Genomic DNA, 17,362 nt, shown 5'->3' with positions numbered 1-17,362 from the left:
AGCGGACGCAGCAAAAGGAAGATGCAATGTAGACGCGAGGATATGAAAATACAATTGGGTGAATGGAGACGAGAGGACGTGTGCAGAATTCAGCTGAAGATTGAGCGACATGTTGGATGACAGTCGACGCCGCTGACGTGCACATCTGTGTCATCGGAGTCTCAGTGAGCGCGGTCTGTGCAGGATGTGTGTTATAAAAAACAACAAAACATGTTCTTATACACAAGACACAATTTAATTCATATAAGTGTTAAAAAAGATACGTAAGAAGAGCAGAAAAACAACAGTGTTTGGAGTTGTGCCTGAAGAAAGAGTCAATAATGGAGACAGGCGGTTGAGGCTTTGATGTTCAGTTACATCACTGAACAGTTTTCTTCCAACCAAGTTGTCACAAGTTCATTGTTTTTGTTATTTCTTGTCTCAGTGTTTTGTTATTCAACAGCGTTTCCATTCATGAGAAAAAGAATCGATCCAGATTTATGGTAAAAACCCTTAAAACATAAACGTGTGAAACAAGACTCAAAAACATAGAAAGGAGATTAAGCACACGGACAGACTCAGCAGTCTACACAGGAGGACGCACACCACTGACCTGGATTGTTCTTTCAGTGTCCGACATTAAATAAGGACAAATATTGAATACGTCACATTCAGACACGTTTACAACATCCACACAAATGGTAGGACGTCAGAGCAGGAGGAGAAACGCACTCACATCACAATGAGGGATGAACCGGTTTTGGATATTAACCCCAAAACATCCAGTGATCAGTCTTGTGATCGGTGGAGTCGGTGGGTTTTACCTGAGTGGGTTACGTGCTGCTGCTCTCCTCATATGGCTCATGCTCGCCCTCTCTAGGACAAAGAAGGGAACACCGCTTTGACCATTTGTTAGACGTAAGGCCTTCGTGTTGACGCGTGAAGAAGACGAGCGTGTTTAACGTGAACCGCAGAGACGTTGTGGACTAGACAGCGACTGGATGGACGAGTGCCGGCGACGCCACCGCTGCAGCCGGAGGAGACGCTTTGCCTTTGTAGCCCAGCGACAGGATGTGCTTCTGCAGGTGTGTGATCCACCGCTCCTGAACCGACAGAGGTCCGTGAAACACTTCCTCACAGAACCTGAAGAGAAGCACAGGGAGGGCAGCGCGACATCAACTGCCTTCAACGAGGAGCAATGTCTTGAACATGCAAGTAAACGGCGAGAGCATGGCCGGGCAGCAGAGATATTTAGTGCTCATCATATGTAACTGTGTAGCGTATGCATCTGTGTTGTTGAACTATTAACCGCGTGTGCGTTGATTAACCGCGTCTGTCTCGCTCACTCACTCACGAGGGGAATGTGATTCTTTGTTTTGTACTTCAGAGACCAACCTGCACTTGAGGGAGTAGACTTTGCCCACCAGCTTGACCAGAGGTGTAAGTGGGGGCTTTGGCAGCATCGCGGGGATGCTGCCTGACCGCGATGGCTGCTGGGAATTGGTGTCCTGATTTTCTTCCCCTGCTCGTGAGACATGTTTTGGTGGGTGGACCCCTGAAACCACAGAGAAAGGTAATAGAAACTTCTTTTTTTTTAAATCTATTACAGTATATCCGGCTATTTCCATCTCTCACCCCTCGAGGAGCGCACGCCGGGGTCGCCGTGGGCTGCAAACGTCCGTCCGTGGCTGTTTGAGTGTCTGGATGAGCCGGCAGTCACACCCACGTTCTCCCTGCTCACCGAAAACTTCAGGCTGCTGCCGACGACAGAGTCAGAGTCTGTGGACAGAGGGGGCGAAGCGGCACCTCTCTGGGACTGAAAGCACACGAGATCAGACTCAACGCTGCTTTAATACCTTATTCAAACACACACTTTAGACCACAGCCCACCTTCTTGATGTAAAGGTCTCCCATGCGATAGCGTTGGGTTATTGCCGCTACCTTCACTGGGTCCCTGCGGATCAACTCGCTGAGCAGCTCGATGGGCGAGCTCGCTCCGTCCGCCCTCCACTCGATGATCCCCAGCTGGCGGAGGTGAGCCCGCGCGTGGCTGGCCAGGGCCTTGCGGTTTTCAAAGTCAAAGCCACAAAGCTCACAGGACGCGTCTGACACAAAGAAGACGAGGGTGAGTGTCTACGTCACCGGTGACAGAGTAGACGTGCATCACCAGCTCAGGGAGATGCACTAGCGTCCTAGCGCATCTTAAAAACACGACACAGAGTACAACAGTGTGGCTCACGATCTTTTAACAACATGGTTGTAAAATGACGACACAATCAGTTATTGCTTTGCAGCGGTGTTACGGTATTACCGGTGTGTGAGGCCCCACTCCTGCCAGACGAGGGTTTCTCCTTCATGGAGTAATCTAGAGGTGCTGTGGAGGGGCTGGCGGCCGGTTCCCCTGGCTGGAGGCTGTCGTGGGACCGTCTGGAGCCTTGAGGGGCCCACGTGGCTTTGCCCGATGACCCAGCGAGCACGGACACTTTCTTGCCTTCTTCACCGCGCATCATCACCTCTCTGAGGAGATCGATCGGCGACGTCCTGGTTGACCAGGTGAGGCCGAGCTGGCGCAGATGGGCGCGGGCGTGGCAGGACAGGGCTTTGCGGGTCTCGAACAGCTGCCCACAGAAATCGCAAAGGACTGTTGGCGGGGATTGTGCATCTGTGGAATGGCGGAAGGGAAATAAAGAGGATGAAGCCACACTTTGGTGTACGCACACAAACAACGTCATACATTTTAAAAAGAGGTTAATTGTCTCCTGAGATATGGCAGCTAACAAACTACTGACAACTGCTCATTGAGATGAATGGCTCTCTGCTTCACCTGCATTCAGAGGCTTTGAAGCAGCAGGGGACTTCTGCGTGGGGGAGTTGCCGACAGTGCCGGATCCCTTCGGTTGAACGGACACCTCGATCTCCATAGGTTCAGGCTTCGGCTTCCTATGAAGGGGGTCCACAGCCAGCCGAAAGCCTTTCTTAGCCTTTGGCGCCCTGTTAGCAGGAGACCGGGCGTACTGCGCAGGGGAGGAGAGGGACGTGGAGGGAAACGGGGCCGCCGACGAGCTGGTTGCACTGTTCATGTTGGGAGGGTGTACGGCTTCCAGCATGCCATTGCTGACCAGTTCTTGGACGGCGTCAATTGCAGAGCTTTTCCCCAGCAGGTCGACCACTCCGATCTGACGCAGGTGAGCGCGTGCGTGGATGGCCAGCCCTTTACGATTCTCAAACTTCTCCCTGCACAGAATACAGGCGAAGTCCTCCGACGACTTAGGCCGCTTGCTGGGTGGGGACGCGGGAGGAGAGGACCGATTGGAGGGTCGCTTCGAGGAGGATCTGGAGGGACTGTTGGAGGTGCTCGCTCCCTCCTGCTGCTCGCTGCTGATGGGCTTGAGGTCCTCCTCCTCCATGATCCGGTAAAGCAACTGAATAGGGCTGCCCTTGATGTCGCTGCCGGGGATTCCGATCTGGCGCAGATGTGCCCGAGCGTGACCCGACAGGCCTTTGCGTGTCCCGTACCAGCAGCCACAGAGCTGGCACACCTGGGCCTTATTTTTTATGTCTGAAGCTGCAAGAATGAAGAACAATGATGAGTAAAAGGAGCCCAGTCATCTTAACTGACATTGAGCTCTGTCTTGCACATACAGCTACTCCCCTCACTACTTTCGATATTTCTTTAAACATCTAGAATTCAGTCGTACCGAAGGTGACGGGGGCGTCAGTTTCCAGCGGCGCCCACAACGGCTTGGTTTTGGTTTTGGGGTCTGAGGATGAGCTGCTGCCTTCACTTGTTCGAGACTCAACCGGCCTCAGACCAGAGGAGGACGAGGGGGCGGGAGAGGTTGGCGTCTCTTTTAGTCTGGCTGGAGATCCCTGATGATCCATCTTCTGTGGCGCTGTCACGACTCTACTCCCTGCTTTGCCGGAGTCACTGCTGTCCTCTGGTGCTGACGGTGTCCCGGACTCCTGCTGGGATGCTTTTTTGAGAGGGGTCGGCCCAGGCACAGAGGAGTCTGCTTTGAAATCGGGGAGGGAGTCGCCTCTGTCCTGGATGAGCTGGTAGAGCAGTTCAATGGGAGCTCCGCTGCTCTCCGACAACGTCACACCGAGCTGCCGGAGGTGGAGGCGGGCGTGGCTGGAGAGCCCTCGGCGCGTCTCAAAGATCGTTCCACAGACCTCACAGATGACTGGGGCTGCTGTTGCTGCTGGGAAGTTCAGATGGGAGTTTGTTATCACAACAGCAGCAATGAACACATGTCAGTAGGGATGCACCAATATCACTTTTTCTCTTTCTATACAAATTCAGACGCCTAATTTCGGTTACCAATCCGATACCAATTCTCTCCGTTTCCCGAATTGTAAATCTGCAGCACATCTGTATCACACAGCGTGGAACTCAACGAGATCAACTTTCAGTGTCTTAAAAAGAGATATGCACAATTACATGCATATGGTGAAATGTAATATAACTGTAAATGTGAACTTGTCCTGGGTAACATTTTCTTAAAAGTAATCCAAAGAACTTCAAGAATCAAAATAATGCTACGATCGAGGTTTAATCACGGTGTTATAAGCAAGCACCTTCAGGCTCTGATGCTGTATTGTTTCGCAGCTCGTTCATAACAGCGGCTCTACCTGCTGAATCCATGGCTGCTGACGTTTCCGTGGGTTTCTTTTGAAGGATGAGAGAGGTGAATCTCTGCAGATCCTGTGTACACAAATGCAGGAGGATAATATCAATTAAGAATTTGAATTAATAAATCTGGTGGGAAAAGAAATGAAGTACTTTTACTTGTGATGACATGACAAAAATGTACAGGTGGTGGATTTGTCTGTCCGGTCCCCTCTTCTAGTCCCGCCTCTTTTCCCTCTCTCTCTGTCTCTCTTTTCTGTATGTCAAAACATACAGAAAAGATACAAACATTCATTTCTGGTGTTTGTTTTATTTTCCCATATTAAGTGCTGTTCATGCTAATAATACTAAATGTCTGTTTGTAACATGGGGCATCCAAAAATGCAATACATTGGTGCTTTCGTTTTTTTTGACAACAATACCACATCATTTGTTTTTGCACTTTTAAGATGCAGCATTAATGTACAGCACCGTGTCAGAACTTAATTTGACAGCTTGTGTTGCTGCCGACAGACTGTTACAGAAGGTGAGGCGATTCACGCAAATAGGTGACGCCCAAATTAAACTGCCCGAAGGTTGGACGGTGAAGACGCTCAGTTTGAAGTGCACGGAGACGCTGTCGGTTGTTATGAGTCCTTCCCCGGTGAGAGAGACGACTTGTTGAGCCTGCTGGCCGTGACGTACCTTCCTCTGCGCGGCCAGGTGGGCGTGTCGTCGGGCCCTTTTCTTATGGCGCACCGCTGACGTTCCGTCCTGACCTGCAAACCCAACCTTTTGAGAGGAAAAGTCAAACACAGAGGGAGCGGCCTCGGTCTTCAGTTTATTGGTACGGCGAACCACCAGGACCCCTGACTCCAACACCCTCTTCCCGACATAGTCCTCGTCCACAAAGTGCTCGCTACAGACCCGAGAGCCCTGCCTGACGGGAGTCGTCCCTCGTTTGAGTGCAGCTAGCCAACGACGAAGCACCACGTGCCGCGCAAAAGGCAAAGAGTGAAAGTGGACAGTCTTCCCTTCGTTTTTGGTTCTATAAAACGCATTGCTGCATCCAGGGGCGATGCAGAAGTGGCCCCCTCTGCATCGCGTCACAGCTCGGGGTTGATTACTCTCCATTGAGCCGTGATTCAACTTTTAGTTTATGTGAAACGTAATGTAACGTCAGGACTTCACAGGCTGCGACAGGATGGAGATACACTTCAGATTATGGAGCTCTGTAACCTGTCAAAATAAATGTCGCTAACAAATCGTAAGAAGGAGACACACTTACTTATCATTTGAATACCGTGTTGGACCTATAACCCTTTTAAGATTGGGATCCAACTGTTGCTCACTACAATGTTACACGATCGTAATATCGCGACAACTTCTTGTTGCCTATAAATACATATTTTACGTTAGCTGTGGATTGCAACTTGAAATGTTATTGAGAATCGTCTCTATTTCTAATTGCATCGTTCGCATTACAACTTACAGTAGAGCAACGCTCACTAGGCTCCCGTTGAAGTGGCTGAGCATCTTTAGACTGAACGCTAACTGAACGTTATCGCACCCTTTGTTTTGATCTGGAATAATGCTAACGTTAGCCGCATGCTAGCTCAAATTAAACGTAATTTAAGCGAAACAGCGAATAGCTAAGCAACGTACGCCATGGACTGGCAATCAAACGACACTTATCAAATGTAGATAAAGGTTAATTTACCTAAAAGGTGGAACACATTGCCTCAGTAACGTTACATCTGTTTCAGACACTGACCACAAGCTTAGCGGAAGTAGGCGTCCACACATTGCCGGTGATGGATGTTTTCAAAATAAAAGCACTGAGGTTATACCAACAGAGCGGACCAAATGTGACACTTTGTGACAATCTACAGAGAAAGCCAAAGGGTTCAATTATTACTCTAAACATGTGATATTACTACTTTATTTTGCAAGGACTAGTATGTTTTGACCTCTGACTAAGTGAAAATACTGGTGAACATATTCATTGCATATACCTGATTTATTTATTATTTATTATCGCTTGTTACTTTTTGCATTTGTTAATTAACTGCTATTGTGTGTTTCTATTTCCAAGTGATATTCATGTTTTATTCAGTTGTACTAATGGATGTGTCTGTGTGATGTGTCTGTTTTTGCCACGCTGCTTCAAGACAATGTGAGACCAAGCCAAATTACTTGTATGTGTAATTGTACTTGGCAAGAAACCGATTCTGATATTATTCTGACCATAAAGACTGAACTGATTACTGGCTACTGACAGTGTCAGACAAACTCACACTGTATGCAGTGTCAGTATCTGGAATGGTTTGATGTAACTTATTAACTTACTATATGCAGGAATGCATTCAGGCAACAAAAAAAAAATGAAAACAAATCCAAAACGTTATCTTGCATTAGAAGTCAGTGCAGCGCTGGCAGTGTGGCAGCCTGGAAACCCTCCATGTGTGTCTTGGTCTTATGCAGAAGTATAAACAGACAACATGTAATGTTGTTTCATCTCCTCATCTTTGCTCTCCTCCTCCACAGACTACTTCCCGATACACGAGGGAAACCTGCTGGCTTCCTGCTACGAGGTGTAGGTCTTGACAACATAATGGTCGTAGACCGCAGGCAGCAGCCGCTGCAAGTCAAGCTCATTGACTTTGGCCTGGCTCGCTTCATGTCCGATGCTGCTCCAGGGATATGTGTGCAGACTCTGTGGTACAGGTTAGTACAGAACACACATGGCACAGATGCTGTGACTTTGTGACTCCAGTCCAGAGGCCAACCGGAGAATCTGTGGTTTATATGTAACACAGAGGTGAGGTTTTACTTCTTATTCGTGAAGTTTAGAATGTTTCGTTATCTCTTCGCTCGGGGCTCCGGAGGTCATTCTGGGCCAGCTCTTCTCGGAGTCAATAGACATGTGGTCTCTCAGTCTGGTGGCTGCAGAACTTGCTGTGGGCTTCCCGCTTTTTCCCGGGGACCACGAATATGATCAGATGAAATTCATTGTGGACATGTTGGGTCAGCCACCCGATTATCTGATGCACTGTGGACAAACAACCTCTCACTTCTTTTGCATTCAGAGCAGCGATAACCAGAAGACCTGGAGACTGAAGGTCTGTCTGTCTGTCTGTCAAACGTCCCTCAGCGGCCTTCCTCACAGGAGAACATCGTCCACAGTTAAACTTTGCAATGCTGAGGTTGTAGTGGAGACCAGCAGTGAGACGGTGGGCTGTTGCGACGTGTTCTTTCAGGGGATCAGAGAAGTTTTCTCGTGTTCATTCTGGTCTGCATGATGAGTCATCGTTTATCATTAACTGCAGTATGTTTCACTTGTCATTGTCATTTGTCAATAAAACTATTGACTGACCTCATAAATGTGTTCATGATGTGTGGCGATGAGACAAAGTAAAACAACATGTATTTTTTTAATGCAACAAAACATTATGTGTCTGTCAAGTTAAAATGTTGAGGAGCTAAAGTAGTAAGTAGAACAACATGGAAGTATTGAAGTGAAGCATGCCTACTAATACTAATACAGTTTCCCCCATTGGACGTTTGCCCTCAGAGTAACACGGAATACACGCTCTGCTCTCAACCTTGACTTTGAAATAAAATACATTCACTTCCGGGAACTCAAAACTGTTGTTGTTTTGTTTTGGGGTAAAGAGTGCAAGTTCATTGTCTGACCCACACTCCGGAGCAGAAGGTGGCGGTAATGCACCAATAAGATGGCTGCCAGCCGCCGTAAAACTAGAAGAAGAAGAAGAAGAGAACTCAAAAGTGGCCCCGCCCCGTCCTCGCGCTAAACCGTCCCTTCCCTGAGAGCTCCCTGACAGCAGCAGACCTCCGCGCTGCTAACTTCTCCTCGGCGTCGCGTGAAGACAGGTGAGTTTGTTCGTCTCTGAACTGTCAGGTGTTCACGTCGCGTCTGCTCGGCCCGGAACAGAGAGGCGACAAAGAAACCCGGTTCCCTACATCGAGCTAATGTTGAGCTAACGTTAGCCAGGCGGTGCGGGTCAGTCGTTCGCCTTTCAGTACGTGGGCCTGTCTCTGTCTCTCTCTGTCTTTGTCTCTGTCTGTCTTTGTCCCGGTGCAGCAGGAGAGGGACCGCTCGATGCTCCGCCTCGCTTTGTTCAACGTGTATTTCTTGCGTTGAAAACACGACTTTAGATTGTAACGCTGTGACCTGCAGCGCTGCACTTTCACCACCGTTCACTGCTGTCGTGTCTGTGAGATGACAAAGGATTGTTGGCTTTTGTGAGGTTTGGGCTCATAACGACGGTTGTCTTTATATGCACGCGTTGTTCATTGTAACGTCAAACTGTAACGGTAGCTATTTAAAATAATAACTACCTCGTGGCTGCGTTGAAGGCCTGGTTGGATCAATACTGTGTTTCGTGTGTAAACTAATTTCATCATTTCTTTAATATAATTTCAAATATCAAAGCTTGGTTTTGCCACAACAATCACACCTACACCTCTTTTATAAATCATGTCTACAAGATATAAACGTTTGTCCTCAATTGATTTTTTTTTAATTTTTCTTTTTAAGGTTGCGTAAGCTTCTTAATCGGCTATTGTTCCCCTCGGAACATGACTTGCATGTGAGTTCTCATGTGAGTTCTCTTAACTTGTGATGTCAGCTGAGCATGTCTATTAGATGTAGTAATTGTCTGGTGACTGTGTGCTTGTGTCTCCCTCCAGTCATTTGTCACCATGTCCTCTGGAAATGCTAAGATTGGCCATCCTGCCCCGAGCTTCAAAGCCACAGCTGTAGTGGACGGACAGTTTAAGGATGTCCAGCTGTCGGACTACAAAGGTAACGTGGTGTTATTTACACTTTCATTGTTACGTTTAGTTTCACATCTAATATGGGTTGTATCTCCTGTTCCCCTCCTGTGCTCTTCAGGGAAGTATGTGGTCTTCTTCTTCTACCCGCTGGACTTCACGTTCGTGTGTCCCACCGAGATCGTGGCTTTCAGCGACAGGGTGGAGGAGTTCCGCAGTATCGACTGTGAGGTGATCGGCTGCTCCGTAGACTCTCACTTCAGCCACTTGGCCTGGTGAGAAAAGAGTTTTACCGTAATCCTCACTGTATGCAGTGTAAACGACGCCATCCATGCAGCCACATGTGTCAACGAGTAGAGTAAGCAGAGCGGATTTCACCAAAGATTTCGTTGCCTTGTTTCAGTTATTTTCACAGGTGAAGTGTGAAAAAGTATTTAATTCTTTCCTCAAATATCATACTAAACATTAACACAAAGAAACAAGCATTCCTTTGAGGCAAAGCTGTGGTGTGTTAACTGTTCCTGACCGTGGCCTACTTTATGGCTAGTGTGCACTAGGAGCTATGTAGGGAAATATAAATATGGGATCAAGACTGCATGAATATTTATAGATTATTAAATGACAGCATTGTATTTCTTCTGACTCTGCTCAGAGAAACTGTTTCTGTCAGCGCTGACGCAGCAGTTTATCTCCTGTCGCTGTGCTGCTCTGCACCGCCTTGATAAGTCCGGCGGTAACGGTCTCTGCAACGGTTGTTGATGAGTTAGATTTTGACGTGCTTTAAGTACAGTACATCAGAAGTGAGTAATACTGTCTTGTCGGGTTGATGGCCTGTGAAGGGGTTTCTGATTTTGCCATTTCTGTTTTTACTCTCTACAGGATCAACACACCAAGGAAGCAGGGAGGTCTGGGTAACATGAAGATCCCCCTTGTGGCAGACCTCACCAAGACCATCTCCAGAGACTATGGCGTGCTGAAGGAGGACGACGGCGTCGCGTACAGGTCAGGAAAAACTGCCTTTGGTTTTAAGTAACAGGCCGGTAGTGGTGCAGTGGCAGCTTGATGTCGGTCGGCACGCCCCAGTTACTAATGAACTGGGGCAATAATGATAAAAACCCTGTGTTCTGCAATGTAACATGGCTTTGAAGAGCGCAGAGATAATATAATGGCTCCAGTTCCCTGTAAGAAAGGGCCGTCTGTTTTGCAAATACTTAAACCTTCATTTGTGCCTCTCAGGGGTCTGTTTGTGATTGACGACAAGGGCGTCTTGAGGCAGATCACGATCAACGACTTGCCCGTGGGTCGCTCTGTGGACGAGACTCTGCGCCTGGTCCAGGCCTTCAAGCACACTGACAAACATGGAGAGGGTGAGTGGAATCCCCGTCGAGGAGGCAGTTTGTTTTGGCTTCGGTTAATAAAACCCTCTTACTACATGCAAATACACAATGCTGTGTTTCGTTCCCTCCGTTATTCACACTTTAATCGGCCACGTAGATTATTTTTTGTGTAGTTTTAGATGCTTTGTACGGCACATGTCACAGCTAGCATGTAAAATAGTTAGAAAAACATGTTTAAATGAGGTTGTACTTTGTCCTCTGGTATGTAGAGTTCCCCGTCCCCTACACCAGTGATTTTCAACCTTTTTTGAGCCGCGGCACACTTTTTACATTTACAAAATCCTGGGGCACACCACCAACCAAAATGACACAAAAAGACACTAACGCAGTTCATATAATACATATAGTTAATAATATAGTTTCTAAATGTATTTGTACTCGGTGTGAAACCTGGGCCTGTTTCGATGAACACAACATAGATATCCTGGCAGGAATGGTAGAAAGACACACACGATGCTCTTCAACAGCTCTCAGTCTCTCTCTGGTTTTAGTTTTTATCGCTGTCAAGCTTGAGAAGCTCAGCTCACACAGACATGTGGTTGAAAACGGGAGCAATGTCAAAATAGCTTTGTTGGAATGGGGAACTCCTTGGCAACAGCTAACCAAAAACTGTCCAAAGGAAGATCAGCAAAGTTTAGCTTTAAACCACGATCTTGTTTCAGTTCAATGAGTTCCTCTTGCTCCTTTAAAGTCACGTCCTTTCCAGCAACGGATGCTGAGCTGTATGGGTCCCTCACCCAGTCAAGGCATTCTGTGAAGGCTGAAGAGAAATAAAATGACAACTTCTCCTCCAGAGTTTTCAAATGTTTGCCAATGACCTCGCACATTGCAGCAGTGTTGCCATCCCGCAGTTTCTCGGTGAGTGGGAACATCTCAAGGTTGCCACGCTGCACATGTTGCCAGAGCTGCACCTTTAAACGGAATCCGTTCATTTTGTCAGTGCTTGTAAGCAGGTTTTCATTTCGGCCTTGCATCCGTGTGTTCAGTTCATTCAGATGATGAAATATATCAGCCAGGTATGCCAGCTTTGCACACCACTGATCCACCACTTTGAGAAATCGGGCCTCTCGTCTGTCAGAAACACTTTAAGTTCCTCTCGGAGCTCATACACACGGGCCAGCACTTTGCCGCGCGACAGCCACCGGACCTCCGCGTGGAGCAATAACACTTTATGTTCCGCTCCCATTTCCTCACACAGACGCAAATAAGCGAGATTTCAAAGGTCGCGTCTTCACAAAGTTCACTAAGCGCACAACATCATCCAACACAGGACCGAGATCTGCTGGTAAGGTCTTTGCAACGAGGGCCTCACGGTGCAAAAAACAGTGCGTAACAGTAACAGCTGGGTTTCTACTTACGAAGCCTTTGATGCGCCCGACCATCGCTGCGGCTCCATCAGTGCAGACACCTGTGCAGTTTTCCCACGTAAGCCCGCTTTTGTCAAGATATTCCGACGTGACCCGAAATATTTCATCTCCTGTTGATTTTTCTGGCAGTGCCTTGCAAAATAGGAAGTTTTCTCTAATGGCTTCTCCATCCACAAAACGCACGTTGGCCAAGAGCTGACGATGTCCACTAATATCCGTCGACTCATCAAGTTGCAAGGCAAATTTCTTACCGATGCGCATCTTTTCCAAAACAACAGTTTCTATGTCCGCAGACATGTCATCAATACGTCTGGCAGTTGTGTTATCTGAGAGAGGCACTTTAGCGTCAGGGCCGAGCATCTCATTCACAATGGCTTCACAAGCTGCCAGTATTAATGTTTCTGCCACCGTGTGGGACTTTTGTTTTAGCTACGAGTTCAGCAACAAGGTAGCTAGCTTTGAGGGCTCTCTCGTTTACCTTTGTGGTTTTTCGCAAAACAGTTGCCTGTTTCTCATTGTTTGTACGTAAGCGTACAAAATAGTCCATCGACTTGTTTTGAACGGAAGGTGTTTCGTTTGGAGATGGCGTTTAAGCTGCTTGGCACCATGGCGCTATTGGATAGCTTCTCACCGCACAGCGGACTCGGTGCCGTTGCATCCCCGGTGAACGTAAATCCAAATGAAAGAGCTTTCGCTGTATTGCCTCGAGCTCACCGTCTTGTCTTTTTTCTTTTGTCGACCACTCATACTTGGGCCTTCATCTGGGTCAGAAGTTTGTCCAGGGCCCTGTTCGGCATTTGCATTTTCCCTTCTCAAAAACTTCTCCATCACTGTCACCACTTTGTTTTTGTTTTTTTCATCACTGTCACTTGCTCGTCTTGCTTTGATCCCAAACTGTCACTGTCACGTGTCGCGCAGCACTAACTCTATTGTCTTTACAGGTATTTAAATCCCTCTGCTGCCACCCACTGCCATAGAAGAGTATTACATTATCTGCGACACTTTATTACAGCACAGACACCCGACAATGGTTAATTAGGTGATATTAGAAAATTTCCCACGGCACACCTGACGATCTCTCGCGGCACACTAGTGTGCCGCGGCACACCGGTTGAAAATCCCTGCCCTACACATTGTGCTGAACTTTGTTCCTACTCCCTCCCCACAGTGTGCCCTGCTGGCTGGAAACCTGGCAGCGACACCATCGTCCCCGACGTCCAAAAGAGCAAAGCCTTCTTCTCCAAGCAGTGAATGTGTTCTCGCTGATTTCCTGACCGCAGCGCTTGCCTTCAGACGAGGTGTTCCTGTGAAGCAGTATCTAATGGCGTCCAATCTAATGTATTAAACCCGACAAAATGTCTAAACTTGTTAGAATCTTTATCTTTGTACGATTGGTGGGGTGACCTCGTAGTCTCGAGCACTGAAACTATTGTTTTGTTCCATTTTCAGAAAAAAGTAGATATTTTTCCTTGCTGTAAGTGAATGATTTGCTACCATCTTTATTAAAAACAGTGGATCAATTGTGACTGAAGTGTTTTGTCAATGTGCACGGCGGTTCACCTGTGGCCTCTAGATGGCGCCGTAGTTCTTCCTGGATCTGCTCGACTCGTTCGGTGATTTAACAACTTGGAAGAATTATGCTGACAGACATGTGTGGGATTAGGTTGGTGTGCCGCCCCGCGCCTGGCTGAAGATAAAGTACGTCACAAGGCGGTGAAGTGTTTGTTAATGTTGGAGTTGCTGAGTTTGACTCTGCTCAACAACCTGACATTGCCAAATGGCGCTGCAGCGCATTGGGAAAGATTGGATTGTTTGCTGTGTGTAAACACAGACCTGCGTGACTGTCACAGCTCCAGATAGTTCTCACTGTTAGAATAATGATGATTTGTTTTCTGTCGTTCTGAGGAAGTAACATTGGAAGACACCCAGTCCACCTCGCGTGTTAACAGATTGCTTCACATGAAATAAACCTGGGTTGGGGTTTTAGTTTAGTTTACTGGGTAATTCCTGTGAATGCTCATGTAATTGGTGACCTCTCCCAACATGTATTATCTGCTTGTTGATGCAGATTCTTATTTCAAACTCTTAATCAGTCTTCAGTTTGTCTGGAACTTTTTATCAACTATTCGTTCCTGAGCTGGTGTTCTCAGACTTGTTTTGGGAACTTGAAAGCAGACTGGGGAAACTCCCTGAACACAAATAAACCACTCATTGACAAGCCTCATTTACGCACGCACGCACGCACGCACTGTGGTGCGAAGGGGAGAGCGCAGTGCTTCTGACGGGTAACGTAGGAGGGAGTTCCCGGAAACCTTTTCATTGTGTGACGTTTGACAGCAAGAGTGACCATATTGACTGACGCATGTACGTCAATTGTGAAACCATCCTACGCTGGGACGTCTCCAACGTCAAGCAAAACTTAACTGCTGACAAGAGATCGTTGACAACATTGTGGTCACGCTAACGAGAATTACCGTAATCACCCTAAGAGGTGACGGTTTTAGATAACCAAGAAGAAACAACACGTATGTCTCAGTTTCATAATTTCATTTACTTAAATATATACTGTACAAGTAAAAAACACAGGCTCATCAGGCTCAGCCTCACGAACACGAATAACTTACAGAATGCATCACAGATCGCAATTAAAGTAAAATGTAAACAGGCAAAGCCAAGACGACACTTTTAAAAACTTATTCAAAAATGCCCTCAGTGTTTTAGTCTCGTGAGGTTCCTGCTGCGCCTCTTTCAGCAGAACCACGTTGGTCCGGTTCTCTCGTACAGACAATGTATAAAGTCAACGTTCACCGTGTTGTCAGTGCAGATCGTGTCCAGTGTTTTTGTTAAAGTGCATTGTTTCCTCAATAAGACTTCACTTTGGGCGCCAACATGAGCTGGCAGCCACTGCTCACGTGCGTCATGACTTTCTGTTTGAGTTGGGCCACCTGCTCCCGCAGCACGGACGCCGTGTCCGACAGTCCGGCGTTGTCCGTTTTCAGCACTTTCACCTTGTCCTCCAGACGCGAGATGCGCTCCAGTTTGCGCCTCCGACACTTTGAGGCTGCGAGCCGGTTCCTCAGCCGCTTGCGCTCCGTTTTCATGCGGTCCTGGTTCTCCATATCGATGGGGGACATCGGCGGAGACCCGTCGCTGCTTAGCATGTCTGGAACCGTCTGAGGCTCCTCTTTCAACCCGCCGTACCGCTGCGAGTGGATGCCCGCGCCGGCCAGGGGGTGCTGGAAGTGGTGAGACCCGTGCGCGATGGCCTGGGGATGCTGGTGGTACTGGTGGTGCGGCAGGTAGCTGATGGTGGTGGAGGGATAGCTGGCCGCGGATGACAGACCGGGGTTCGTGTTGCAGCTGCTCAGGGTGGTGTACTCGAGCGCGTCTTGCTGCATGGATGAGCCGAACACGGTGGCTGGACCCGAGCAGACGACCCCTCCGGCGACGCCACAGGTAATGCCGCCGATGGACACGTTCGGAGGCGCCATCTGGTTCATCTTGTGCAGGTCGTCCAGCGCTTTAACGAACCCGTCAGCGAAGCCTTCCTGCTCCTCTGTGATCCCGCGGTTGTAGAGGAACTGGGCAGGCGTAGGCGTTGTAGTGATGATCCCGTTGCTGTTCTGGATGATCAGTCGCTCCAGTTCCGGAGAGGCGAGCTTCAGTGAGCCCACGTCCGCCGGCCCGGCCGAATAGAAATCGCTATCGGCGCGCAGGTGCTGTGGCTTGAAGTTTGAGTGCCGATATGAATCAGGGAAGTTCAAGTTCATATTCTGCTTAAGCAGCTTGTAGTCTGGCAGGGCTGCGCCTGGATGGCCATAAGCAGAGAGAAACGAGTCGTCATAAAAAGGCTGTTCCATTATTGTGGACATATTTCAGAATACAAGTCAAATACAAGAGTGCGCTGCAAAGATGCTGCGTGGACACCGAGGCTGTCGTGTCCCAACTGATTCAATCTCCAGCACAAAGTCCCGCTGTATTATTATACTGAAGACCACAGCTATCAAAAACAAAGCAAAACTTCCAAAATAGTGGAACTGTACTGTACCAAGTCGTCGCTTTGTGCCTTTAGTTGAATTCAAAGCGGAGTCCAGTGACTAATTCAGATGTTTTGATTCCACGCGCGTGTCGGAGTCTTTTCTGCTCTCAAACTGCGCTTTTCGTCTGTTTCCTCTGTAATGACAAGCGGCCGTCGCGCTCCGCTGTTCTTATATCATCCGGCTCCTCGTGCGCTCCAACCAGCCTGCTGATTGGTTGTTTCCTCTGTGGTCCCCGCCTCCGGGAAGTCAGACACACTTGCTGACGTCGTTGCCAGGATCAAGGACCGTAAACAGACGAGGGCTGTCCGGCGTGGGGGGGCTCAACCCAGGTGGACGCACATCAAATAGATGCAAGGGCACATCCACACTCCTTACAGTTTATCAACACGTCGGTCTGAAGGTGTCTCACAGCTCAAAGCCACCAAATACACAGGGAGCCTTATCCAACCGGAGACCTGTTGGGGCACCTAACGCACTCCCAACAACCGCTTTGCCGTTCACTCTCAACCACAGACCCCAGCGGTACGGATATATAGTCCGGTGCTGAGTCATATGCGGCCCGAGCTGATATCGGACAGTCCATATTTGGGTATCCCGGCGCACCAGTTCCTCCGTGACAGGAGCGGGAAGCCAATCCCATGTTGGCGCGGCTCCAGCGCTCCGGGATGTGGGAGGCGGAGGAGGCGCAGTGCTGCCTGCCTCCACCCCGCAGGCAGGGAGAGGACGGCTGGGTGTCGGAAACTGTTGGGCGTGTTGTCTTCAAAAATGCATGAAGGATAATGAAGGCACATGCTCAGGCTATCAGACAGAAGTCATGAAAACAACAATATTTAAAGAGTTTAAAAAGGCCTTCTAGTGTACTGCTCAGCCATGGAAATAGTTCATAGGCTAATAATACAACGAGTTCAGTGTTGCTCACCTTAAACAGTACTTCCAATTCATATTGTAGCAGTACAGTTGTTTCTGTCATTAAACATTTAGAAGCATGTGAGTGGATCGGACTCGAGCCAGTGCGCATTTCTTCTTCTCCTCCTCACTGTTTATATGCAGTGCACTGAACTGAACAGGACTCAAGGGAGCGTAGAGAAATGACTTGAAGGTGTCAGTGTAGAGGAAAGACATGTCCCCCGGACTGAGCACCTGTTCTTTGTCTTCTCTGTTTGGTAATGTGCT

The 17,362-nt window shown here is 48.2% G+C and overlaps 3 protein-coding genes across 7 annotated transcripts; 1 reads left to right on the top strand and 2 right to left on the bottom strand.

Annotated features, from left to right (window-relative positions):
• Positions 1–222: 222 nt before the first annotated feature.
• wiza (WIZ zinc finger a) lies at positions 223–6,356 on the bottom strand. Of its 4 annotated transcripts, XM_079278552.1 has the most exons (10): positions 6,309–6,356; positions 5,294–5,380; positions 4,558–4,684; positions 3,678–4,181; positions 2,804–3,544; positions 2,291–2,641; positions 1,870–2,084; positions 1,615–1,795; positions 1,375–1,534; positions 223–1,122 (listed from the first exon to the last, which is right to left on the bottom strand). In XM_079278552.1, the coding sequence occupies exons 3-10, from the start codon at positions 4,622–4,624 to the stop codon at positions 966–968; spliced, it is 2,376 nt and encodes a 791-aa protein (XP_079134678.1). In that variant the 5' UTR covers positions 4,625–4,684; positions 5,294–5,380; positions 6,309–6,356; the 3' UTR covers positions 223–965. The 4 variants fall into 4 exon arrangements, with proteins under 4 accessions (XP_079134678.1, XP_079134675.1, XP_079134676.1 ...); XM_079278549.1 differs by lacking the exon at positions 6,309–6,356 and having other exon boundaries at positions 5,294–6,244; XM_079278550.1 differs by lacking the exon at positions 6,309–6,356 and having other exon boundaries at positions 4,612–4,684; positions 5,294–6,244.
• A 2,014-nt stretch (positions 6,357–8,370) lies between these two features.
• On the top strand, positions 8,371–13,675 carry prdx2 (peroxiredoxin 2). Its single transcript, XM_079279137.1, has 6 exons — positions 8,371–8,482; positions 9,302–9,416; positions 9,507–9,660; positions 10,265–10,387; positions 10,622–10,752; positions 13,318–13,675. Exons 2-6 carry the CDS (start codon positions 9,314–9,316, stop codon positions 13,398–13,400), a joined length of 594 nt encoding a protein of 197 aa, XP_079135263.1. The 5' UTR covers positions 8,371–8,482; positions 9,302–9,313; the 3' UTR covers positions 13,401–13,675.
• Positions 13,676–14,687: 1,012 nt separating this feature from the next.
• LOC306784269 (transcription factor JunB-like) lies at positions 14,688–16,624 on the bottom strand. 2 transcript variants are annotated; one of them, XM_079278169.1, is made up of 2 exons: positions 16,198–16,622; positions 14,688–15,957 (listed from the first exon to the last, which is right to left on the bottom strand). In XM_079278169.1, the coding sequence occupies exon 2, from the start codon at positions 15,917–15,919 to the stop codon at positions 15,011–15,013; it is 909 nt and encodes a 302-aa protein (XP_079134295.1). In that variant the 5' UTR covers positions 15,920–15,957; positions 16,198–16,622; the 3' UTR covers positions 14,688–15,010. The 2 variants fall into 2 exon arrangements, with proteins under 2 accessions (XP_079134295.1, XP_079134294.1); XM_079278168.1 differs by having other exon boundaries at positions 14,688–16,624.
• Between the last annotated feature and the right edge of the window lie 738 nt (positions 16,625–17,362).

The sequence above is a fragment of the Melanostigma gelatinosum genome (assembly GCF_949748355.1).
Source record: "Melanostigma gelatinosum genome assembly, chromosome: 11".
Taxonomy (NCBI): Eukaryota; Metazoa; Chordata; class Actinopteri; order Perciformes; family Zoarcidae; genus Melanostigma; species Melanostigma gelatinosum.
The sequence above is the reverse complement of the archived record's forward strand: the minus strand, read 5'-3'. Positions and strand labels throughout refer to the sequence as shown.